Source organism: Delphinus delphis, chromosome 5, assembly GCF_949987515.2.
Source record: "Delphinus delphis chromosome 5, mDelDel1.2, whole genome shotgun sequence".
NCBI lineage: Eukaryota > Metazoa > Chordata > Mammalia > Artiodactyla > Delphinidae > Delphinus > Delphinus delphis.
In genome coordinates this window covers 21,513,904-21,539,830 of record NC_082687.1, presented here as the reverse complement: position 1 = coordinate 21,539,830, position 25,927 = coordinate 21,513,904, and the positions used below count along the sequence as shown (strand labels likewise).

General features: G+C 38.0%; 1 protein-coding gene across 3 annotated transcripts in view; it reads right to left on the bottom strand.

Annotated features, from left to right (window-relative positions):
• Nucleotides 1-818: 818 nt before the first annotated feature.
• The window catches only part of SCOC (short coiled-coil protein), a 35,078-nt gene continuing 9,969 nt past the window's right edge, over nucleotides 819-25,927 (bottom strand). The window contains exons 1-4 of one of the 3 annotated variants that reach the window (XM_060012074.1): nucleotides 10,592-10,772; nucleotides 4,338-4,409; nucleotides 3,884-3,967; nucleotides 819-2,441 (exon numbers count right to left, since the gene is read on the bottom strand). In XM_060012074.1, the coding sequence (XP_059868057.1) occupies nucleotides 2,299-2,441; nucleotides 3,884-3,967; nucleotides 4,338-4,409; nucleotides 10,592-10,772 (480 nt within the window). In that variant the 3' untranslated portion in view covers nucleotides 819-2,298. Of the gene's footprint in view, nucleotides 2,442-3,883; nucleotides 3,968-4,337; nucleotides 4,410-10,532; nucleotides 10,773-25,927 lie in introns of those variants that run through there. The other 2 variants (XM_060012076.1, XM_060012075.1) reach the window with 2 other exon arrangements.

Here is a 25,927-nt window from a genome sequence, read left to right as displayed (position 1 = left end):
ATGAGCCATTTCCAGGCAGGCCCAACCCAAAAACCGTGCATGTGTACCCCATGCATTTTTCTGCAAATCAGAATGGTGATAACTAGTGTGACTTGGAAGCCACGGTTGAAAATGGCAGAGAAATCCTCAGCTCACAAAGCCTGTTTGTTAGTTTACAATGCTCACCTCAGAACCATTAGTTGGAAGAGAAACTTGTTTTTTTTACCACTGCATCTCGTTACAAGAGCTTAGCCTAACCTAAAAAATACAACCACCTTTCCCCTGGCAATCTTGGATCCTTTTCTTTGAATTCTTTGCTTTTATTTTTTAAATTAAGGTATAATATCCTATATTTGTTTTAATAAGAATAGTATCCCCAGACTTCCCTGGTGGCGCACTGGTTGAGAATCCACCTGCCAATGCAGGGGACATGGGTTCGAGCCCTGGTCCTGGAAGATCCCACATGCCGCGGAGAAACTAAGCCCATGCGCCACAGCTACAGAGCCTGCGCTCTAGAGCCTGCGAGCCACCACTACTGAAGCCTGCGTGCCTAGAGCCCGTGCTCCGCGACAAGAGAAGCCACCGCAATAAGCCCGCGCACCGCCATGAAGAGTAGCCCCCACTCGCCGCTACTAGAGAAGGCCCACATGCAGCAACGAAGACCCAATGCAGCCAAAAATAATACAAATTAGTTAAAAAAAATAGTATTCCCTTAAACATCCAGTAACTGGTACTTAAATAAGATATGCTACTTATCCTGTGGCTTTGAACAACCCCGATACACCACTGCACCGCTGTATATATCCCAGTTACTTACGCAACAATATCAAAACACATGCAATTTTTGAAACAGCTTTTTATTAAACAGCAAAGCATAATGGCAACACAGTTTTAAATGTTTAAAAATTAGGTCACAAAGGGATGCAAAATGTTTGCAGTATGACTATTATATATTCATACAGCTAAAGTCATCAAATCTTAACACCAATACAAACATTAAGATTATTCCATGATTAGCCTAAATTTAATAACCATAAACTATATTAGTGGATCTCTTTTCCTATTTAATATTTTAACATTACTTCTGATACTGATTTCTTTACCAAATGGAATATACAAACTAAATTTTAAAAAAGTGTTAAATGACTAAAACTCTGCAAACCAGTAGTTGGGTTTACAGAAAATTCTGGGAGAAGTAGTGAGATAAAATACTGAGAAAGCATCAATTAGTATACATGTAAAACTCTCCCATTTTATTCGTGATTCTGATACTAATACAGTTTTTAAGGGACTTTGCAAAGTTGATCATCTGGGTACTGCAAATAAACCTGAGACCAAATTTTATTCTCTTCTAGGTATGGTTTATATAAGGTTAGCCAAACTTAATCCATTTTCTTATATATCCCCCCCCCCCCCCCCCCCCCCGGCCCAAATCTAATCTGTGCCAGAGATAACACAAATCTGGAGTAAAACTGTTTGGAGTTGGTTACAAGTACTTACCAAGTATTGAATACTTCTCCTACCCTATTTCTGTTTTTCCTCAAAATTTTCTATTTCAAACACACACACAACCAGAGCTCATCTTTTCAGGTATCAAGTGGATTATTTTGTGCAAAGGAAGTTTTTAACAACATATCTTCCCAATACGATAATTCAGTTTCAAAGAAAAATCTTCATCTTTATAGCCCCCGTTTTCAATTGATTAAACAGAAACCAACTATCCTATCTTATTACTAAATATAACAAATAAGCCCTAAACTGAGAAAATATCTTATTTTGGTTAAGTTTCAACAGAGTTCGGGCTACTCTCTTAGATGATTAACTACTGAAATTACTTTTTACAAATGTGAAACCAATTTTTTCCTTAGGGGAAGGAAAATGGGAAGAAAACAAATGGAGAAGAGGCACACGATGGTGGACAGGGTATATAAAGCTGTGCATTCAGTACGTGATTTTGGTCACTTTGTCACAACACGGTGGTTATTTTCTTGTATCTCTAACTATGCCTATAATAAAAGACAATGCTAAACCTATAAATCAAAGCAAATTTGATATAACATTCATTTTCAAGTTTCATAAATATATGCATTTCTAATTATAAAGTCTCTACAATACCTTTGCACATTTTCATAGACTAACATAATACACAAACTCATGAAAGTCTTCTGTTATGCTCTTAATTTTGCTTAGGTCTGACATTATCTTCATAAATACTCAGTGAAGCCACAAACAAAAGTACTATAACTTTTGGAATCTATCCAAGTTTTAAAGAAAAAAAGATCAGCAGCAATTCCGTAAGACATAAGGGATATCAATCCCTTATTTTCTTTTGCTTTTTGTGTCAGTTGTTTGAAAAACACTAGAAGCTGACATGAGGTTTTCTATATATTGTCCAAGAACTTGGTTTTCTGATTTTAGCTTCAGATTTTCTTCCTTAACTGCATCTACTCTTGCAGAGAGATCTATATGAAAAATAAAAAAGCACATTGTCAATAAAATGATGGCAATGACTCCGTGTTATAAAATGGTTATTAAGATTCATTCTTAAAAGAAATACAATCCTTAAATTTTCTGTTTTTAAACTCAGACTACTTTAGAAGTTAAGGTAAAGAAAGTAAACTGAGTGCAAATCAATAGCCAAAATCCCTAAAAAGAGATTTCACATTAGGCTAAATGTTATTCTTTGTTATTCTTTAACAGCATTTTTGTTAAGTAGTTAACTCTTAAAATGGTTATTTAAAAAAACACTGTTTTTAAAATGTGAATTTGGGTTCATATCATCATAAAACCATAATGTCTTTACTAGTAATATTTAAGACAGTGTAGTAGGTGAACATAACTGAATTCACATACTGGATATAGGCAGTCAGTTTCCAAGCAATTGATCGTTTTGTATTTTTACATTAGCAAGAAATTCAAAAGAGCAGGTCTTGATGATTAAAAAAAGAAGATACCACACCTCAGTCATTCAGCAACTAAGTTACTGAGGTGCCTTCTAAGAGACAGGCACTGTTCTAGAGGCAACAGTAACAAAAAAGGTCCCTTGCCCTTTACCAGCTGACATTCTAATGGGGCTTAGGGTGGGTGGGGGTCAGGAGAAAAAGCAAGAAGGGTAAGGGTCACAGGAAGCCAAGGGCGGTTGTCCTGTGATACAGTATAGTCAGGGATAGCTATTTTGATTAAGGAAATTTCGCTAGAGACCTAAAGGAAGTAAGGGAACGAGCCACACAGATATGCAAATGACTAAGGGAAAAGATTCAAGCACGGGAACAGCAACTGCTAAGACCCTGAGGAGAAGCTTGCTGAAAGAACAGCAAGGAGGTTGAAGTGTCCTAGTCAGGGAATGTGACAGGACTGAAAGGTAAAAGGGAAGTGAGAGACTTACAGAGAGGAACCTGGCTTCCATTAACTGTGAGATGGGAAGCCACTGGAATGACATGATCTGCTCAACCTGTTTTCAGAAAAAACCACCACCACCTCTTAATTTCGTTGAAAACCAAAAGATGTTTCACTGGTGGAATTAATTTTATGCAAGACATTTAGAAAATGGAAAAACTCAGATCAGTTCCCTTATAATCCCTGAGGCTAATACACTGATTTTACACTCAAATAAGCTTTATTAAAGTGGACTTAGTAACACAACGCAGGGACTTAAACGGGGCTCATTATGTTAGACCTTAAAGAGGGAAGCATAAGAACACTATTTGACCTCCTTATTGAAACGTATCTGTTCTTTGAAATTACCAGCCAAAGCTACAGGCAGGAGAGGAAAAAAAACAAAGTAGACTTTGAAATTTATACTTTTAAAAACTGCACAGTAACAAACAAAATTTAGCAATTTGCTTACAATTACAATTTCAATTACCTGGATGTTAGTCAAGAAAAATACAAAATGCAAGCTAACCTTCAAGGGTGTGTTGGAGTTCCAACACTTGATTAATAAGTCGTGTTTTCTCCTCCAGTTCCACCTGATTTTCAGCATCAACTGCTGTAATGAAAAGGTTCAGATTTACTATTAATATTAGCTACCATTTGTGTAGTATAGCACTTAAAAGATCTGCAAAATGGTTTATATTCATTCTTACTTGACTTATACAAGAGCCCTGTAAAATAAAAGGTTATATTCCACATGGCAGATGAGGACACCAAGGTGAAGGTAAAATGTTTTGCCAACATCTCATAGTTAAAGAATGGAAGTTGCCTTAAATCTTTTCTAGAACTAGATGGGATTATAAATAAGTACACTGGCCAAGATCAAAGCCTTCTAAGTATTGATTCTCTGATCTTTCTGTTGCTTAATAAAGCAATGTATGCGCCACAAAACCAGGAACATACAAAAAGGAAAACGAAGAACATACCATCCATGTCAGCATTCATCATCTTCGGTAACAAACTTTTGGGCCTTGGATACAAAATTCTTGATGAATGGTCTGCAATGAGAAAAAGTTAGAAACACAGACACATAGAGTAATGAAATATAAGCTTGTTTTTCAAAAGAAAATTAAGTGACCCAGTAGGACCCTTTTCACATGCTTTACTAAGAATAAATACCCAGTGGGGAAATAAGCAAAGAATATTTACAGTTTACAAAGAGAAGTATTAAGTAAATAAGAGAAAATGTTGAGTTTCTTGGTACTCAAAGAAATGCATAATAAAATACCACTGTATATTTCGTAAAATATTTTTCTAAAAGAAGATAATGATCAATGCTAGCGAAGTTATGGAAAAACTAACACAAAATATTGGACACAAATTTTAAACGTAATATTTTTGGAAAGCAGTACAGTAATAAACAAGATTCATAAAAACATTTAAATATTTTTTACAAAGTAATTTTACTCTTGGAAATTTAGCCTAAGAAAAATTAAGAAGGAAAAAAATTACATCTATAAAAATCTACTTCAACCTTATTTATAACCCAGTAAACTGGAAACAACATAAACTGTCCATTCAGAGCCTGGTTGATTATAGTTGCCATTTCTAATGGAGCAGCTACTAAAAATAATTATGACTATAATAACATGAAAGAATGTTTATGCCATTGTATATTCACTGATGTAAATTATGTGAAAAATCTTTAGTATGGATAAAGAACACACAGCAAATTGAAAAAGCTCTTACATTAAGGATAATGGCAGCAAGGAAGACAAATCTCTCTAAAAATATTCTTCATTATTAAAACACTGTTTCATATATACCAATTAACACTTTTAAACATAAAATTCAAAAGAAAAATACTCGTTATCTGAAACACTAATATGGGTTAAATGAAAAATATGTACTTGTCACCTCCTGGTTATAGTTAAAATAGATTAATTAGGATGTAAATGAGTAAATAAATATTAACATTTTCTTGTGTCCATAAAAGGCTCCAAAATATTAGAGCACTAAATCCTTGTGAAACATGTTCTGCTCTATTGCTAACATTCAATGTGCTCAAAATTTATTAAATAATGTACCAGATTATTACTGAAAACAGATTTGTTAACCAATCTAATTTACTCAGTGAAGCAACTTAGATCTTAGTCAATGTTGTTACTCTTTCTTCAAGTATTTACTGAGCACCTACTACACCCAAGGCATTGTTATGCCTCCATATGCTGAACAGTAGAACCCAAACCTACTGAACAAGGATGTCTACATACCAGAACTAGAATCACAATCAAAACAGTGATCAGTGTATTGTATATTCCCTCATGACACTTCAGATGCTGGCATGAACATGGCAATAGAATGCTCAGTGTACACATGTATAAACTGCCTCTCAAGTAAGAGATCACTCAGTCTAAAAAAGAAAGATATTAAACCTCCTTTACACATAGTTTTATTAAAGAAGTAACACTAAAAATAATGCTTAATACATCTACCCCAAGTCTTCCCACTTACACAGCATTAGCGCTACTCTCCCTGTTTTTTTTGTTTTTTTTTTTTGCGGTACGCGGGCCTCTCACTGTCGTGGTCTCTCCCGTTGCGGAGCACAGGCTCCGGACGCGCAGGCTCAGCGGCCATGGCTCATGGGCCCAGCCACTCCGCGGTATGTGGGATCCTCCCGGATCGGGGCGCGAACCCATGTCCCCTGCATCGGCAGGCGGACTCTCAACCACTGCGCCACCAGGGAAGCCCCTCCCTCACTGGTTTTAATTATCAGGTTCTTTGTACTTCAGAAAAAGTTTTAGATAGGTAGATATAGTTGCACACACACACACACACACACACACACACACACACACACAGATGACCCTTGAACAAGGGTTAGAACTATCCGGGTCCACTTACACTCAAATTTTTTTCAATAAATACTACTACAGAACTACACGACCTACAGTTGGTTCAATCTGCAGATGCGGAATTGCGTATATGGCAGGCTGGCTGTAAAGTTATATGTGAATTTTCAATCGTGCAGAGGGTCAGCACCCCTAACCATCGTTGTTCAAGGGTCAACTGTATAAATATGTGTGTATATGTGTATATATATGTCTATACACACAAACACACACACATAAATCCAAACAGATTATGAAATTTTTTTCAAAAATTCTTTAAGTCATTAAATGCTTTGGATAATAGTATTCGAAGACCACACTTCAAAAATTATTCTTCTCCATTCAATCAATGTGTCTTTATAATTGAAGAGGAAGAGTGCTAGCAGTGAAAACTTTATTTGGCCCCTCCCCGAGAGAAGATCACTTTCATACCACTTCAACTATTGATACTTGTCTGGGAGGGATGACAGAGGTAACAGCCAAAAGCAAAAGTAAGTGATCTTGGGAATACTCAGCAACAGCAGACTTCAACTTGGCTATCTTCCCTGCTACATGAGAGAAGTATTCCCCATTTTTTAAAAGTTTGCTTTATGCCACTTCACTTGTATAAAAGACCTACATTAGTACCTGTTTTGCTAAACAAAAGAAATCTGATGAGGATTTTCACTTTCGTGAAAAAAGGCAAAAAACAAAAATAGCATTCAGCGTTTGTTTTGCAGCAAGGTGTTATAAGAGGCAGCACTCACTCTGAGCAGTGACACCAAGCTCCTTCCCTGAGAACTACACTCAGCATCTCAGCCTCAAGCCACCACAGCTTTGACCTGTGTCTGTGAGCATCCGTGTTTTATTTATTTTGTGCATCTGTTAGCAAGATGTGTCCTAAGATAATTGCTTCATCACTTTACGCCATTTCAGCTTACAAAAGGTAGGAATGCTCTACTTTCAGATAGTAGGGGGAAACCTGTATATTAAATCCTCCAGATTTCTAATATCCAGTCTTCTTAAGAATACACCTGAAACAGAATTCTTATGACAGCCGAGAAGAGTGATATGATACACCAGTCAAAGCAACAGATAATCACAAAATCAATGCACTCAACTTTGAAATCAGATCTAGTATAGGGATGGGTTATACTTCTTTTGCCCGTATTTTAGTCTAATACTAAAATTAAACCCAGAAGTCTTCCATAAATGCAAAGTGTTCCAGGCTGACCAATGTAGTAGGTAAGGAAAAAGAAGCCAGTTTCTGAAATTTTGGCCACATATAACCCAAACAATAGAAAATTACTCTTAGAAAAACACATCCAGATTGGGGTGGAAGCAAGAGCACAAAAGCAGGGCGCAAGGACAGTGCTATAGGATATACCACATAACCCAAGACAGCACTACTCACATCATAGCCCATGTAAGATTGCCCTGAGGGCTGAACAGTGCAAAACCTGCCCAAATGTATATGGCAGCCGTGTGCAACACCAGAGTATCACCGGCTGCCTCTGCATGACAACAACAAAAAAACACAAGTAGCAATTTTTTCTTATTGTGATGTGATCAAATAGACCAGTCTCAAAACGCTACTCCTGTATATATTCTAAGTCTGTCAGGACATCCAGAGTTATAAACAGATTTATTTTATATATGGGATCAAAAGGTTTGTTGAGCTCTTTAAGTCAAAGTATTTTAGCCATGGATTTTACTTCCTTCAAAATAGGGTCAATCCTCAAACTTTGCAATGCCTACATTAGCACAGTACTACATCATATCTTGACACAAGATTGAATTTTTCAACTATAAAATTCTTCTTCTCAATCTATAGTTGCTATCATATCAATCCAATGCTGTGTCAGATGTGCTCTTAGGAGTTCATTTTCAACTCCTTCTGCTCCTACACATAAATCCAAACCTGACATTAAAAGAGAGAGAACCCAGGGGCTTCCCTGGTGGCGCAGTGGTTGAGAGTCCGCCTGCCGATGCAGGGGACACGGGTTCGTGACCCGGTCCGGGAAGATCCCACGTGCCTCGGAGCAGCTGGGCCTGTGAGCCATGGCCGCTGAGCCTGCGCGTCCGGAGCCTGTGCTCCGCAACGGGAGAGGCCACAACACTGAGAGGCCCGCGTACCGCAAAAAAAAAAAAAAAGAGAGAGAGAGAGAACCCAGACAAAAGTATCTCAAGTGTGGGAACACCGAAATAAATGTGGGGTGCTAAAGCTGATCTGTTTATCCAAAATCTGCCTTAGCTCTCTGCAATGGATATGACTGTCTGGGATTCCTCAACTCTGACCTAAGCCGAGGTCAGATCTCATAAAACTTTTCTCAAAAATCACAGTAAATTTTAGTGCCTATCTTCATCTAGCCTTGGTCAGTGGAAGAGAATCTAGAGTTATTCTGATAACTTAAGTCCAGGGAGCAAAAGTATGGAAAGAACAAGGATACAGAAATGTGGCAAGCATTAGTATCGACCCATTTTCCATGCCCTCACAGTCAACTGTGACCAAAGGCTATCATCTTACCAAGTACACCTCTACCTTCTTTTCTAGTATGCCCAACAGTACCATGACATGCTCTTCATAAAAGGCAGTTTAGCACAGTGATTAAGAACACGGATTTAGGTTACCTGGATTCAAATGCTAGCTCTCCTATTTATAAGCTCTGGAACCTCAGGTAAGATTAACATCTCAGCCTCAGTTTCCTCATCTGTAAAATGAGGTTAATAACAGTATGTACCTCATAGTTTTGTTGTGAGAACATTATGAGTTGATATATATAATGTGATTGCAACAATACACAGTAGTTATTCAATAATGTTAGCTATTATCTTTTCTACCTTTTAGCTGTACTTCAGGCCACAAGAAGAATTTTAAAAAATTACCTGGTCCACTTGCCTCATTTTTACAACTAAGCCAAGGCCAAGATGATAATGGCGTACCTAAGACCACAATAATACTTACATAGACAGAGCCAAGACTACATACAGTCAATGTCCCAGTCTAGTTTTTTCCACCACTCCACCACAGTATGCTCACGACGGAGACCTGAGATTTTGAGACTTTTCTGATATCCACCCAACCTAAACCTCTCAACTTTTCTGCATCTAAAACTGATTTTCATCATCTGTCATCTACTTACTAAAGGAACTAGCAAGACTACTAAACGTCACTGTACATTAATATACTAAATTCTTTACATATATTAGCTCATCAAATCAACAGGACATGGCACTTTACAAACGTGGACCCTGTATCTCAGAAAGGCTACATATCTTGCCTTAGAGTTCACAGCTGAAGTCTGTACCGAGAATCTGAACTCAGATCTAACTATAAAGTCCCTGCTTTTTCCATTATGCAATGGAAGGCACTTTAATATGACCCTAATCTAAATTTGCAAAACATTTTGCAACGCTTGATGTCAAATTTCTTTGCTATTTCTACTATCTAAAAAACTGAAGGTAATTTTCATTCACTGCAAGCTGCAACGACTTTCAACATGGCTTGTTCAAGTCCCTTCAAATTCTGACTTGTTCTGGTTAAGTCCAATTTTAAATTCCACAAAATTAAGGGACTGTTTGGCCAAATATTTGACCAGAAATGAGATCCCCAGAGTGGCTAGCTATATTGAGTTTAATCAAGGAATGAGTACAGGCACGGAATATATAGACAGAGCTTTGGATTCTCCGGTACAGTGTTGGGAACAGAGCACACCATCTGTCCTTAATATTATTACGTCATAGTACTGGAATCGATACACAACGAAAATCCTGTCTTTCAGGAATGTCTGTTTCTCCTTTCCAACAATCCTAAGTCCCCAAACTTGTCCAGCAGGACCCCTGAAAGATGCCCATTGAGAAACTAACCCGGGAGCTACTTTCAGAGCCTGAAAAGATGTCGCCAGCCCTGGTTTCACCGCTCACTCGGCTCCCTCCCCGCCCCCGCGTCCTCTCCCCCGCCCCCGTCTCCGAGTTCTCCGCCGAGAAGCCGCGGGCTAGTCCAGGCGTGCCAGGTCCCAACCCACCCGAACGCCCCTCCCGCAGTTCCACTTCAGGGCGGACAGAGGCCTTAGCCTCAGGATCCGCGGGGAGAAGGCGGCAGGAAGTCCGCGCCACGGACCGCGGGCGGCCCTCCACAAAGCAACCTCTGCGCCCAACAACGAGAGGATGAGAAAAGAGGCTGCGCAGGGGTTCTGCGGGGAGCCAGGCCTCGGCCGCCCACCTAACGCCCAGGCCTTAGGACGCTCTTCCCGGGTCGCCGTACGCCGAGCCGCGTACATCCCGCCCCTCCCTCCAGGCTCTCGTCAGTACCGAGGCCGCAACTCCAGTCGCTCGAGGCCAGGCCCTCCGCGACCCACGACGGCCCTCACCTGCCGTTTGAGGCGCCGGCAGGAGGAAGGACCAGGAGGATACCTCAAGCCTGGACACTCGGACCAACTGCCAGCGGCAACCCCGCCCTCTCCGCCCACAGAGCGTGCGCCGAGGCTGGAGTCCCGCCCCGGCCCGGCCCGTCGCCAGCCAATCCCCACTCAAGAAGGGACGCCTGCGCATTAGCTACACGACGCCCCAATCGTCCTACCTCAAACCCTCGGGATCCACCTTTTGCCATAACAAAAGGGCACTGGAATCCAATCAGGGTTGAGGTCATTGTGGGCGGGTCCGGGAAGAGCAACAGCCAATGACAGTACAGAAGCTAAGCTGAGCGTGCGAAAGCCAGTCCGAGCGAGGCAGTTCCTCAGTCTCAGCCGGTCCGTGAAAATGGGGTCAAGAAATGCAGTGTGGAAAATTGTGGAAAATTCTGACAGCTGTCAGGAAGGAGGTTGGTAAAACCTGGAGGTTGGTAAAACCTAACACTGGGCGAGAGAGAAATCATTCAAATTCAAGAAAAGGACGTGTGTGGACATAACAGAGAAAGTACCCTGGTTCTTCAGTTCTAAAAGCAGACTTTTCCATATTTTTAATTTCCCAAATCGGAAATCTCTTAAGTGTACGTCTAACGGACTGTTCCTCTCCTCATCTTCCCCAAACTATCTTAAAATCCATAATGCGCCGGACCATTTAATAATATTTTAGAATTGAGAAAATACCTTAATACTACTTTAGTGTATAGCACTTTTGTTCACTTTATCCCATTTGATCCTCACAGCAACCCACAGAAAGAAGCTTAAGAGTAAATAAATTTCCTGCGCAAGGTCATAGACGTAGTGTGAAATGCTGTGTGCCAGGCTTTGGGATGTAATGTAATCAGGCTGGGTACCATTCACAGGTACCTAGCACTTGACACAAAGCAGCATGCTGGCTTTGAATATTTGTTATTGTTTCGGCTTTGGCACATCCTCCTGAGTTGTAGAAATGAGTCATATGTCCACCTGTCTCTTGACTTTCTACTTCTAGCACAGTTTGCCAACATAGAGCCTTACTTTTTTTAAGGGATAGATAAGAATTTTTTCCGTTCAGTGTTTGAGATCTATACATTTGACTAGAACTAAGATACACACTATGAGGAAAATTTACTAGAATGCAATGCAGGAGCTAAATACATGAGAAATAAGAAAGATTGAACATAAATCTAACAGGAGTGTCAAAAAGAGAGACTAGAGAGAATGAGTGTGGTCAGTATTTAAAGAGTAATAACTAAGAATTTTTCAGGGTTGTGGAATATTTGAATTAGATTCAAGAAGCACTTATTCTTGAGCAGGATTAAAGTAAGGAATTCTATACCTGGACACATCGTGGTGAAACTGCAGAACACCAAAGACTAAGAGAACTATTAAATGCAGATTTTTTTTTTCTAGAAGAACAGGTTTTGGGGGGGTTGTTTTTTCCTGTTAGTTTTAAATAGGGTAAAATATACATAAAAGACTTACCATTTAAATAACCATTTTAAAGTGTGCAGTCCAGTAGTGTTAGGTATATTCTCATTGTTGTGCAGCCAATCCCCAGAACTCTTTTCATCTTGCAGAACTGAAATTTTATACCCATTAAACAACTCCCCATTCACCTCTACTGCCAGTCCCTGGCAACCACAACTCTTTCTGCTCTATCAATTTGACTATTTGAGGCACCTCACGGAAGTGGAATCATACAGTATTTGTCTTTTGTGACTAACTTAGCATAACATCCTCAAGGTTCATCCGTGTTGTAGCATGTGTTAGAATTTCTTCTTATTTAAGGCTGAATATTATTCCATTGTAAGTATATACCACATTTGGTTTATCTATTCATCCTTCAGTGGACACTTGAGTTGCGTTTAGCTATTATGAATGCAGCTATGAACGTGGTATGTGCAAATATCTCTGTGAGACTGCTTTCAGTTCTTTTGGGTATATATCCAGAATTGGAATTGCTAGATCATATGGTAATTCTGTTTTAAAAGCAACTTTTAAAAATGCGATATTAACACAAGAATAGACAAAAAGAAAGTTAGAAAAGCAAGTTCCTGTACCTGGAAGTTGGTATAAAATAAAGATGTCTGGTAAGGAAGAAATGTTGGTAAGGTTGTGGGAAAAACTATTACTGATTATTCTTGGTAGTAAAATTGGCACAGTAACTTTGTTAATTGGCTATATAAAAGACAAATTATGGTGGTTTTAGTGAAATTGGCTATTCGTATAAAAATATGAAATTAGATCCTGATCTCACACCAAAAATAAAATAAAATTCCAAATGAAGTAAATGTGAAATGTGAAAATACTCTAAACTTTTAGGAAAACACAGATGTCTTTATGATGCCACCGTAGAGAAGGATTTGTTAAACCAGACAAAACAGTGTCATTCATTAGGAAAAGATTTTAAATTTTGATTGTTTTATACACAGATGAGAAGACATTTTAAGTCAAGTTAAAAGCAAGCCACAGACTGAAATAATATAGTAAAGCTCTGAAAATGTAAAGAATTCTGACAAAGATTAAAAAAATATTCAAATAACATAAACAGGCAACTCACAAAAGAGGAAAACTGAGTGGTCAGAAAGATTTTTTTTTAATGTTTACCTTCACTAGTAATCAGGGGGATTGATATTAAAACAAGATAAAGGGGTCAGTTCATTAAGAAGATGCAAAATTGTAACAGTGCTACAAAGTGGCACTGAAGCAAAAACTGATAGAACTGAAATCAGAAACTAGCCTACAACAATAGTCAGAAAGTTCATCACTCCCCTCTCTGTAATTTGTAAAACAAGTATACAGAAAATCTGTAAGGATAAAGAACCCAGGGCCCAAGCTTACCTTCACATTCGAATCACCTAAGAATCTCCTAATAGCTCCAAAGAACAGACTACATCCCAGATTTATTAAATTATGGTCTCTAGGGTGGGATACTGACATGAATATTTTTAGAATTTACAAAGGTGATTTCAACAGAGTGCAGGCAAATTTGGAAATTGTTGATATAAAAGACCAGAATAAAAACTTCTATCAACATATTTGACCCATTTGACATTTATAGAACATTCGACCCAGTAACTAGAGAACTTGTCTTCTTTTCAAATGCACATGGAATATTCACCAAAATGGACCATATTCTATCATAAAACAGCCTCAACAAATTTTAAATGATTGTAGTCATAACAAAATATTTTCTCTGCCCACAAAGGAATTAAACTAGAAAGCAGTAACAAAAAGATATTTGTAGAAAACCAAGTAGTTGGAAATTAAACTACTTGCTTCTAAAGACACTATGGGTCACAAGAGAAGTCACAAGAGAAATTAGAAAATATTTTCAATAAATGTAAAGATGTCAAAATTTGTGGGATGCAATGAAGCAGTGCTTAGAGAAATTTCTTTACCATTAAATGCTTATATGAGAAAACCACCTATGAAATAGTCTTGCAAAGAAAGTTTTTTTTTTTAATGCAGCCTGACCCAATCAAGTCCATAAACTAGAAATTTAACAGGAAATACAGAGGACAGAGAAATATGTTAAGTCTACCATCTGGATAAGCTTAGCGAAATCTGACAATGGAACAAAACAACAGGACAAGAACAAATAACAAGAAACAAAGCCCTTTCTTTAACAAATAAATCGCACTGGAAGAAAAAAGAATGGAAAGAAGACTTGTAGATAAAAAGACACTTAAAATACATTTTAAAAAACAGACCCAAAAAAACCTATGGTTTATTTTGAATGCACCCTTGGATGATAAAACTATTTTTAAAATGCAAGAAAATGATTACTATAAGTAGGATACGGTAATTCTAGAGCATTCAACTTTTTAAAATTTCAGAATCAAACATATATCTTGCTAGAGAATTTAAACTTAAAGGAAGTCTTTAGACAAGCTATCTGAAGAAGATAACACACAAAAAGGTAACCATAATATTAGAAGAAGCATATCATTCACAAAATGTTGCAAATTGGATAAAACAGTGTTGCTGATAGTTGTCCTTCAATGAATAGAAAAAAATTCTTGAAGTGGCAAAAAAGGTGGGAAGAAAGAACAGTATACCCAAGTGATTATAAAAAGGGAGTAGAAACCTTGGCAAACTAGTCATGAAGTGAACATTCATCAAATTATTTACTTACATGGTGTTTCATATTTGCGTTACATTTTTCAATAAAAAATCGTTTAAAAATAGCCACAAAATTCCCTTCTGAATAAGAAAAACATTCAAGTACAAATAGGAACCACTGAAATTGTATAGAAATATTTGATTATAAGATGGATATTCATGTGATCTGGAAGGTGCATATATTATAAACCATCTAAATAAAAGCACAAATTAAAATATTCTTCATAGAGAATGGGGAACTCTAAATGGAAAACTATTGTTACAAGACAAAATATTATGTGAGGAAGAAATAATAAATAAAAAAATAGAGAACCTCCAAGGTTGTTTTGATGTTCTAGTCTGATATACTCTCATCAAGCACATAAAAACTTTTAACTTGTTTGCAGTAATTAGAGGGATCTAAACATACTGTGGATATTTTAAAGTGAAATATGCTAAATGGAGGCATTTTGATAACGTTCAAGTGTAGCCAGGTGTGTTCTCTCCTACTTTACACTCATTAATTTGCAAAATGTGTTTCATCTCATTCCTAAAAAAGAACTCACATTTTCCTTTTTACTTATTTTTTTCCCTTGAAAGGTTATTGAATTCATTGGAGAATGAATGTTGTCCTGAATTTGGTGAGTAAAGAATATTTTCTGCTTGTGGAAACTTGATTTCAAGACTAGACTTAATAGTATGCTCTACTGCTATTTGGAAATTAAGTTGTTTTTGTATACTTTTCTGAAGATTATAATTTCCTGATAATAACCAATAGTTGGCTAATTTGAACAGAATCATTTTCATTCATCTGTTCAAAGAGAAAATGTAAGAAATTACCAGTGTATTTTTAGTGCTTCTCAGATGAAAATTCAGAAGGATTTCAGGGTCTCCATGGAATCAAGCTTTGAACTTCTTGACAAAAATGAAAATAGTAAGGAATGATTCTGTGCAGTCTTGATGCTTATTTTTCTCTAGACAAAGTATTGTCTAATCAGTGTTTCCCAAGTATTGACGCTTATAGCTCTGGTTGAACATGATGAATAGTTACATATTTTATCATAATAGAAAAATATGAATAATACAACTAACCCTCAGTTTTCAGATGTTGTTGTTTAGAACAAAGCTAAGTTCAAAAGTGATGTTAATTAAATGGTTAATTTAATATGGCAAAAATTGCAATGTTGGTATGCAAATGTCTGGTTTGGAAAACCCTGGTCTGTCAACAGTGCAGTAAACATTGGTTTGAAGAAGAGGAAACCTGGGTTCCAGTTCTGACTCACCCTATATGTGTTCATTCAATTCTTCATATATTTCCTAGTTTAAAAGTTACTTTAGTGTTCCTTAGAGCTAGATGCTGTAGCATATTCAGATATTTGAAATTGACTGTAAGGTTATGGGGGATGAATCACTTTACCATAGACCCCTGTTTCCTCAAATGAGGGATTGGGATAAAGTTAATTCTGCCTCTCTAATATTGTATAAAATAACTGAGGAATTTATCAAGTAACACTACCAGTGAGTTATAGCAGTTGGTTCCCCATATTTAAGAGTCAACCTTTGATGCTTTGGTTGTGTCTGACAGTCCAGCCCTTAGCACCGTACCTGCCATAACATCTGAGAGCTTTCCTGAGTTAGTTATCTTTGAGCCACTCCATTTTAGCTTTTGTGATTTGGGGTTTCTGTGATTCTCTACACATGAATCTACCACTATCAATCATATCAGCTGAGTACCTGTTCCACTAAATTTTTATAAAATAATCTGCTTTAAAATCAAGACTAATCATTGGGCTCTTGGAGCATAAAGGGGATTCTGTTTTAATAAGACAAAGTGATTCTTTGAAGGGCCTAGGAGTCAGGGTTGCAAGAAATAAGATTTCATAAAAAGAATGCACATGAGTTGCTAGCAAGTCTCTAAAATGTTGGGCTGCGGATGGATTTTCTTACTTTTGATGCACAAACGTAATCCTCATAGTTTTCTGTTTCCCTGGTAACTGTTTACACTAAATAATCAACTTGGGAGAGTTCCTCTGTCAGGCTGTGTCAGGATTTGGGATTTTACACAGCGCGCAAGCTTACAAGTTAGCCTACTATGAGTTCGTGAATGCTGGGAGAAGACGTGACCTGCCTGCGTCAGAGTCCAAGGACTCTGTTACTCACAGCGGCGTGAACTTCATGCTGGTTTGCTTCTGTTTCCCATTTCTCCCAAGCCCCCCATAGATGCCTGCACACGCAGAGGGTTATTGTACAGGGAGGAACGCTGAGCTCAGGGAAGCTATTGCTTTTACGGCAAGTGGAAGCAAGCTTGCTCTTCAACCAGGGGAAGGCATTACTTCATCCCTTAGAGTTGCTCTCTGCAAACACACCCTCAGAAACGGCCTGAATAAAGGTCAGGCAGGTCCTTGTGCTCTTGGCAAACCAGCAAGAACATGCAGTGACACTCAGGGCCCATGGCAGACTGCCCCTCCCCCAAACCTCTAACCTCTTTAGTTTGTGACAAATTCCTATTTTCCTTCCTCCTTCCTTATACAATTATCTCGAGGGAAATAGGAAAAAATGTCTCATAAAGTGTTGGTGGGATGCCTATCAGTCAAAAAGGAAGAAAACTACACTAGCTGGCTTTGAAGAAACATTAGTATTGATAGAAGTCAATGGCATAATCATAGTAAATACATTTTTAGATAAATCAAGTCATATTTTGTAACATTCCCCCTACCCTTTCTTTTTCGCTATTCCAGCAGACTTTGCAACAATCAGAAGGAAGGACAAGGCTGTCTGTAGTTTGTTTGAAAACAAACGGTTAAAATTAATAATTGCCAGGATAATTACTAACACCCATCACAGCAAAAGCAGATCAAGCCTTCCCCAACTTGAAGCAGAGATCCAGCCAGGCTCCCTTTCTTTTTCTTTGCTAATGAGGGCAGAAAACGAGAGAACACCTTGCTGCTAAGGAATAGGGGCTTTGCCCATCCTGCTCAGATATGGCCTCTGTGTCTTGTCTAAATGCTGATGACAACTGATTTAAACAGTTCAAGTCCCCTTAAAGCTGTAGAAGAAATAACTCCTCAAGTTATGGAAAGAGCCCAGGACTCCTTGCTACTCATCCTTGATGGTAGAATTGTGAGTTCTGGAGTTTGAAGTAGGTTTCCTTTATGCACAGCATGAAGCAAGTTATAAGTAAATAGGATGTAATTTTCATTTGGGGAGAAAATTGTTATGCCCTTCAGAGGCATCCTGGAGTCCATCCTTCTCACAGAAGTTTCTTCAGAGGTGATCTCTATAGATCTTTATGTTTCAGGGCATTAATTTCACTTAGAGCATTGTTTCTCCCACTTAAAAAGTTTTATGTCAAAATACGTTTTAGTATATTTTCTAACAAGCATCATTGGCCACAACCCAACTCAGCATTTTAACATTTTCTGGTATGTACCTCTGTGGTTTAGTTTTGGATTTGATGTCAAAGGTGTATAGTCTACTCTTAATATCACCTCAGAAAAGTATCATCAGCTTAAAAAAGCCACTGGTTTTGCCATTCTGCAAGTGACCACCTGCAGACATGGGAATTTAGAGTGCTTGGTGGTCTGTGAGTACTGAGAGTATCGGAATAGAAACCCTCCTATACCCGATTCCTTAAATCCCTTGAAGAAGAACCAGCTGATCTTCATGAATGCAGCCCAATTGCCAGTACAGTGTCTACATGTGTGCCTGGAAACACTGGTTGAATGAGTGCATGAATGAATTTTCTGCTTTGGGTCCTTCCTTTTCCTGTCTCATGAAAATCAGACAATCTATGCTGCATTAGAGGATGACACAGTATTTCCACAGTGTCTTTTCACTTCAGAGCTCACATGACTTTCTATCAAATTATCTCACTGCCCCTTAGCACATCCCAGTGAGAGGGCAGCAAAGCCAAAGAAGTCATTTTCCTTATGGTCCAAGTGGTGGTTCTTCACACTTACAGAACATTAGGCACACATGAACCATCACCTAGAGTGACAACTGATGTCACCTCATCATAACTTATGTCTCTGGCAGCTGTCGGGAGATACTCAGAATACACTAAAAGACACCATGAACAACATTTAGGGGCCAGAGAGAGGGAACTGCTAGTGACTTGATGGCGTATGTTCTCTTTGAGATGGTACGCTAGTGACCTCTAGTGGCAAAATTGATTCAAGATCAGTTTCTATTGATAATTCACTACAAAAGATCTTTCTTATATCAATCCTGTGTTTTCCATTCATGTAGTAACCTTTTCTACTTGTAGAATGACCTTAGTTATGCACAATGACTTATTTGTAGCTGTTCATATCCAAACATTTTTCTCATTTCATAGAATCAACTTTTGAGCTGAAAGAGCTCTCGAAAGGATTTGTTGGTTTTATTTCATTATGTGTGGAAAATGAGACCCAGAGAAACAAAACGACTTGCCTGAAGTCTCACCTCAGGGGTGGAACTAAAAGTCTAATAAGTCTAAGGCTCTTTTCAAACTTCAGATGACTGCAGCCCAGCTGACATCTGACTGCAGCGGCATCAGGGATCCCCAAGGGAAAACTGCCCAGCTAACCCCCCTGAATCACTGAGCCGCAGAACAGCGAGCAAACAAAACGGTTGTTGCCGTTTTGGGGTATGTTATACAGCAAGAATAATCAAAACAAAGAATTTATTTAGGAAATTTCTCTGATTCTATACAAAATAATGAAAAATACAAAATAATATACACCTCTCAGGTACTAGTTAATCTTCTATTAATAGTCAGAAACATCAGCTATAATAAATCAAAGAGCTCTCGGTCCAAGTGAATACATATTCTAACTGATAGAAATATAAGTTCTCCTTCTTCCACTAAACTACCCATTTTAAAGATATTTACATTTTGAAACTATGGACCCAGTAGAGGATATATGTGTTCTGCACCCTATAAAAATCAATGAGTCAGTCTCAGTCAAAAAGTATCATTGGAACTCCTAACGTGTTGCTCACTTAAGAGAATACAGACATCTCTCAAAGAATTTATAATCTAGTTGGTAAGACATATCGAACCCACATTAGCTAGAACAACTGTAAAGCAGGGTGGTGCTAAGTATGACAGAACTTTGGAGAGAAGAGAGAGAGTGGGACTGGATTAGGAACACATCTGGGGGTAGGGACATGATGGAGAGACCTTCTGACTAGTAGACTTGATATTCTCCCAACTGCAATTATTACAAGAGTTGGCAGTGCTTCTCCCTTCATTTCTTTCTGTATCTCCAATACCTGGCCCATAACAGGGATGCAATATAAACATAGTGAATGAATGGCTGAATGATATGTGTTTGGAGGTAGTAGGAAGTAAGTTGGAAAAAATTAATAAATGAAAGAGTGAATGAATGAATCAGCTGAGGAAGACATGGAAAGCCAGGCAGGAATTTGATCCAGTGGATTCCTAAGGTGGTGAGAGACATGTTTTCTAGAAAGATATATGGAGAACTAAGTATCCAGAGTGAATCGGTAGGAAGACACTACAGGAGGAGGCGTATATAATAACAACAGTAATAGCTAACATTTACTGAGTTCCAACTATCTGTAAGGTGCTGTACTGAGCACTGAACATAAAATAATTCATTCAGTCCTTACCATAATCCTATAAGGTAGTTACTGTGATTATCTTTACTTTGCACATGAGAAAACTGATATTCCTAGAGGCTAGGTTATACGATTCTATGACTGTTATAAAATTCAGTCATGAGTGGTAGAGGCAGTGGAAAAGGAGACAAAGGGATATTACCGTAAACATTTTTAAAAAAGTAGAAGCAGGATGTGTTAACAGATTAATCAACCATGGAAGATAAAAGTGAAGGAAGGGTCCAAGATGACCATGATTTTTAGTCTCGAGTTCTAGGAAAATGATAGTACCATGTTGCAACTCTGCCACCTGGGTGGGTTACCCTATCAGACACCAGCCCTTTTTCACCCAAGGTTCTGAGAGAGAACTAAGCCCACCTAAGGTATTCATTGCATGAAATAAAATCAATTCTCCCCTTGCATCTAGAAAGGTACTTCTTACGTGTCATCCCTGAGAGAATTGAGAAAGTAGTCACTCAGATCCTTTTCCATGTTCCAAGGTTCTTTTGAGGAAGCCTGGTTGAGAAAGGCTATCATTGTTTAGCAGAAGACTTACTTTTGAAAACTGTATTATTTAGCCTGTTCACCCTTGTCCTTCCCTCAGAAAACAACCTCAAACTGTATAACTTTGACTAAGAAAGTCCTGGTTCCAAAGTTCTAACTTAGAGCAAATTCCTAGCTCTGAGCTGCAGCCTATTTGATGGCCAAATCCACTGAATTTAATTCTTCTTGAACTCAATAGCTTGAACTGTTAGTTGTTTTGTTTGTTTTGCTTTGGTTTTTCTGTATGTTTTCCTTACAAAGAATTTTCTTGGAAAGATTTTCCCCTTCCACAGTAACTTTGCCTTCTTAAGATGGTGATTCCAGGACCTAGACTTTGTAGGTTGGTGACACTATACCACTGTGTAGAGAGCCCAGAATCTCCCAGACTCTATAGGTCTTTCTTGAAGCACTGAGTGCTTCTCTCACCACTTGGGTTTGATGTGGTTTCCCTGCCTTGTAATCCACTGAGGTTGGGAAGGGCTTACCTCATGGTGACATTTCACTGGAAGAGTCCTATGTGTTGACCAGAACATCTGTAAACCCCTTTAGGTCAGTCACCAAGCTGATGGAAAAAGGTTTCTAAAGCCTCCTAACCATAAGTCGTTCACCTTTTATATCTTTAAATACATAAAGCTTATGGAATTTTCGGGAAGGGATTATTAGGACTGAGGTGGTGACAGAAAAAGAAAATGAACTGCTGTTTCAGGTGGAACAATAAAGAACTGTGGTGGATTTTAGCTAACTACAACCCAAAGTTCATATTTTGAGCTTAGTTTTTGCATATTAGCAGTGACAATTTTACAAACTTCAAAAATCATTTGTTTAGTCAAGGGTATTAGTTGTAGAGAATTTTCCCTTGTACATCACAAGTATTTTTACTATATTTATAATATATGTAACATTTATTCCCCACTTACCAGGTGCCCCACAGTTTTACAAGAACTATTTTATTTAATTCTTACAAAATGTTTAGAAGGTAGGTACTTGGTATCCCCATGCTATGGAAGAGGAAACTAAAGCTTAGAGAGGTTAAATAACTTGCCCAGTGTTACCACAGTTTGCTGAGCCAGGACTTGATTTCAGGGCCTTCAACTACAGAGCTTGGAAACTTAATTATTACGCACTGTTGCCTAAGGAAAAGGCATCCTCCATAAATGAATAATAAGGGAAATAACTAGCCTGTGAAGCAATATTTATTTGTGAATGGTTAATAGACTTAGCAGCAATAATTGTAATGTGCAAATTATATGTGCTTAAACCTAAATTTATCTGAGCTAAAGACTTCTTCTCCATGTACTAAAATTATAAAACTAAAACTTTTCCCCAAAATCATTCAATTCAGACTAGTGAAGTATTGTTTCATCTCCTGGACCAGAGGAGCAAAAAGTGCAAAGGTCAGGCCATGAGATTAGGAAGAAGGAAATAGGAAGAGGACCTTGGACAGCATAGATGTGAGGACAGCATAGATGGGAAGGAGGGAAGGTAGAAAAGAGGGAGGTAGAACGAGGCAGGGAAGGGAGAAACAAGACCAGAGACGTCAGTTGAGAGGGAGAAAAGTCAAGGTAAATACAAAGAACAGAGTGGATTTTAAAATTTGTGGAGGGAATAAGGAAGATGTGAGAAAAAAGAGAAGGCATGAGGTACAACAAATTAAAGATGCTACAGTGGATCAACCTCTATTAGAATGTTGAAAATGAGACCGAATATGATGGTGTTTTCCTTAAAACAAACGTAGGAGGAAGAGTTACAATAAGTAGTCTAGTGAAATGACAGAGACAGTTCTGCTCTGTATCTTGACCCTTTTGTCAACATGGCCCATCTGGTATGTGGAAGTTGAGATCATAACCCTAACATGAATCCTGAATTTGAGGTCCATGTGGAAATAGCAGTGTTTGGCTTATAAACATCCCATCTTCTGAGAGGAATTAAGGTTAACAACTTTGGGGAGCCCAGACACATGGTAATAGGAACACGTGCTGTCTACACCCACCATCCACGTGGTGGCCATTCATTGCAGGGGAAGCACCGCTTGAGGCTCAAACCAGACACACTGAAGTGACAGCCTGAACTGAGAACCTGGTACATAGTAGTCTCTCATTAAATATTTGTTGAGTGGATGAATGGACAAAAGAATGTGCAACTTTTCCTTGTTGGTCATTCTTTCCTATCTCTCTTTTGGAGACTAATTTATAAGAGAAGAAGAAATCAAGTGAGTGTAAGTGAGAATTTTAATAACTCAAGGCAGTAGGAAGAGAATCCATATATGCTTGATTAAAATACTACATATAAAAGATTTCAAGATAGTAGGTAGCTCTTCCTCTTCTCCTTCTTTAAGGGCACGCTGAGGATTTTTTAACCCACTCAATAAGTTAGGAAACCATGAGTCTATTCTGATTTACATACATACATACATAATAGTCTGATGTGAAATGGAATATTTACACAGTTTCAAAATATCTCCCACCCCCCAAATACTTGCTTATTATTAAAAGAAAAAGGAGTAAGTTACCACCATAACCAAGGGGGCAAAGTGAACCTCACTAGTAAAGGGATAAATAGAAATTATGTACCACCTGATAGGGTGCAATGAGAAAAACACAGCATCACTTCTGATATTCTTGCCAAGTGTATCAATATTGAGGACCCTTTTATAAACTAACTGCTCTATAATCTTTAAAAGTATCAGGGTTACAAAAGTAAAGATTGAGAAATTGTTCCAGATTGAAGGAGGCTAAATCGACATGACAACTAAATGCAATGTATGATTCTAGCTGGGTGCCTTTTCTGTCACGGATATTATCAAGACAACTGTGAGCCTTAAATGCACTTTGAAGATGAGGTGACAGTAATGTATGAATGTCATTTTCCTGACTTTGTTGGTTGTATCATGATTATGAAGGAGATAGTCCTTGTTCGTAGGAAATGCGCACTAAAGTGTCTGGGGGTGATGGGGCATTGAGTTGGCAACTTACTCTCAAATAATTCAGGAAGAAAGGATCCTTCTTCACATGCTTGCAAGTTTTTGGCACTTGAGATTGTTTCAAAATAAAACTTAAACAAATAAGATATGACTATGCTGAAGGGTGGCATTTACAATGTAATGTCTTATCTCCCCTTCTCCCCACCCTCTGTTCCTGGTGTGTCCTATAGCCAAATCTACCACTTTCTACATTTTATTTTCCTAATACAACTTTTTGCATGCATCACTAAAAATGCAAAAGGCAGTAGTGATGTTTTGATAGGTGTCCTTAATCCTAGCACTGGTATTTTCACATGCTTCTCAAAATCAGCACTCATGTTAGGATTAATATCTTTCTTCTATATATCAGAAAAACCTGTTAATCTTATCTTTAAGAAAAAAATTATTGTATAAATAGAACATGAAAATGTAATAACATAATCCCTACACATTAGTAAATACATTTTCCCAAGTTCTCGTCCCATCCTAGTCCATATACATAAATTACTTTTACATGGTTGTAATCACAACATAGGTACAATTTTATATTCTACCTTTCTTGTCTGAGCATACTCCAATATTGTTAGAGAGCTTCTGGGGCTCTTCTTGCCCTCTGAATCTATGATTACATTTTTGAAACAGTGACCTCATAACATAACTAAGGGACCATATTACATTGTTCAATGTCTGCAAAGCACCTTATTGCTTCCACCTTGTCAGTGTAATGCAGTTATGCAATCTGGTAATTGCTGTCCTGATGCACTGTCATTTGATGAAGGCTTTGAAGTCACTCAGACTTGGGCTGCTATCCCAGCTCTGCTTCATACAAGTTCCTAAACCTTTCTGAGCCCCAGTCTTCAATCTCAAAAACAGGGATAATAATGTCTGTCACATGCTATTTGTGAGGATTAAATGAGATAATGAATGTGAAGTTCTGAGCACAGCACCTGGGACGTCTTAAGTTCTCAATAAATGTTATTAACATTCATCTAAGAGACACATGACTAGTTAATAGAATGTGGGCTCACTCCAAATACTTAATTTTGTGACTCTCTTAGTTTTATTTGTGATGAATGTGGGTTATTTTTTAGATGGTATCAAATATCCAAAGAGTTCACCAGGATTTCTAAAGAAACCAACTGATTTTCCTAATTGTCTCCAGAATTGAGAACCTATAGGAAAATTAGAGTGACAGGTGACTAATCATCTTTCTTCAATGTCTGCTTTAGATTATTTGTCTCCCACACCCCAAAACAAAAGGTTGGAAAAAAAGAATCCCTTAAAAATGTAATCATTGGAACATGACAGAAATATTAAACATACAGTTTGCTTTTCAAAAATGACCAGTTAGCTGTGAATTTGCCTAATTCCTTTTACAGTCAAATGATTACATACTATGTAAAATGGATAATGTCCCAACTTACAAAATGGACCAATAAAGGAGTTACTGTTTGTGTTAGCAGGAAATATTCTACAAGTACTATTCTTTGAGAAATTCCTTGAAACATAGGCTCTCCCTGGGCAATTGTGTGTTTGACGATCACTAAGTATTTCACAGAGAGGCACTGGCTGCAAATGTTAGTGTTTAGGGGCCAACCATCATTGCTAACTGTGACTTGCTCAAATTATATATCAACTGTGTTTTCTGGGGTTTTTTTAAACATCTTTATTGGAGTATAACTGCTTTACAATTGTGTGTTAGTTTCTGCTTTATAACAAAATGAATCAGCTATACATATACATATATCCCCATATCTCCTCCTTCTTCATCTCCCTCCCACCCTCCCTATCCCACCCGTCTAGCTGGTCACAAAGCACCTAGCTGATCTCCCTGTGCTATGCGGTTGCTTCCCACTAGCTATCTGTTTTACATTTAGTAGTGTATATATGTCCATGCCACTCTCTCACTTCGTCCCAGCTTACCCTTCCCCCTCCCCGTGTCCTCAAGTTCATTCTCAACTATGTTGTATTTACAGAAATTCTGTTTTTACACTATTTTAAAGCAGAAGGGACAGGAATCCACTGTACATTGAGGAACACTGTCATAGCACAAAGAAACTCAAGCCATTTAAAATTCTAAAATTAAAAAGGATAAGAAACAGTGTTGAAAA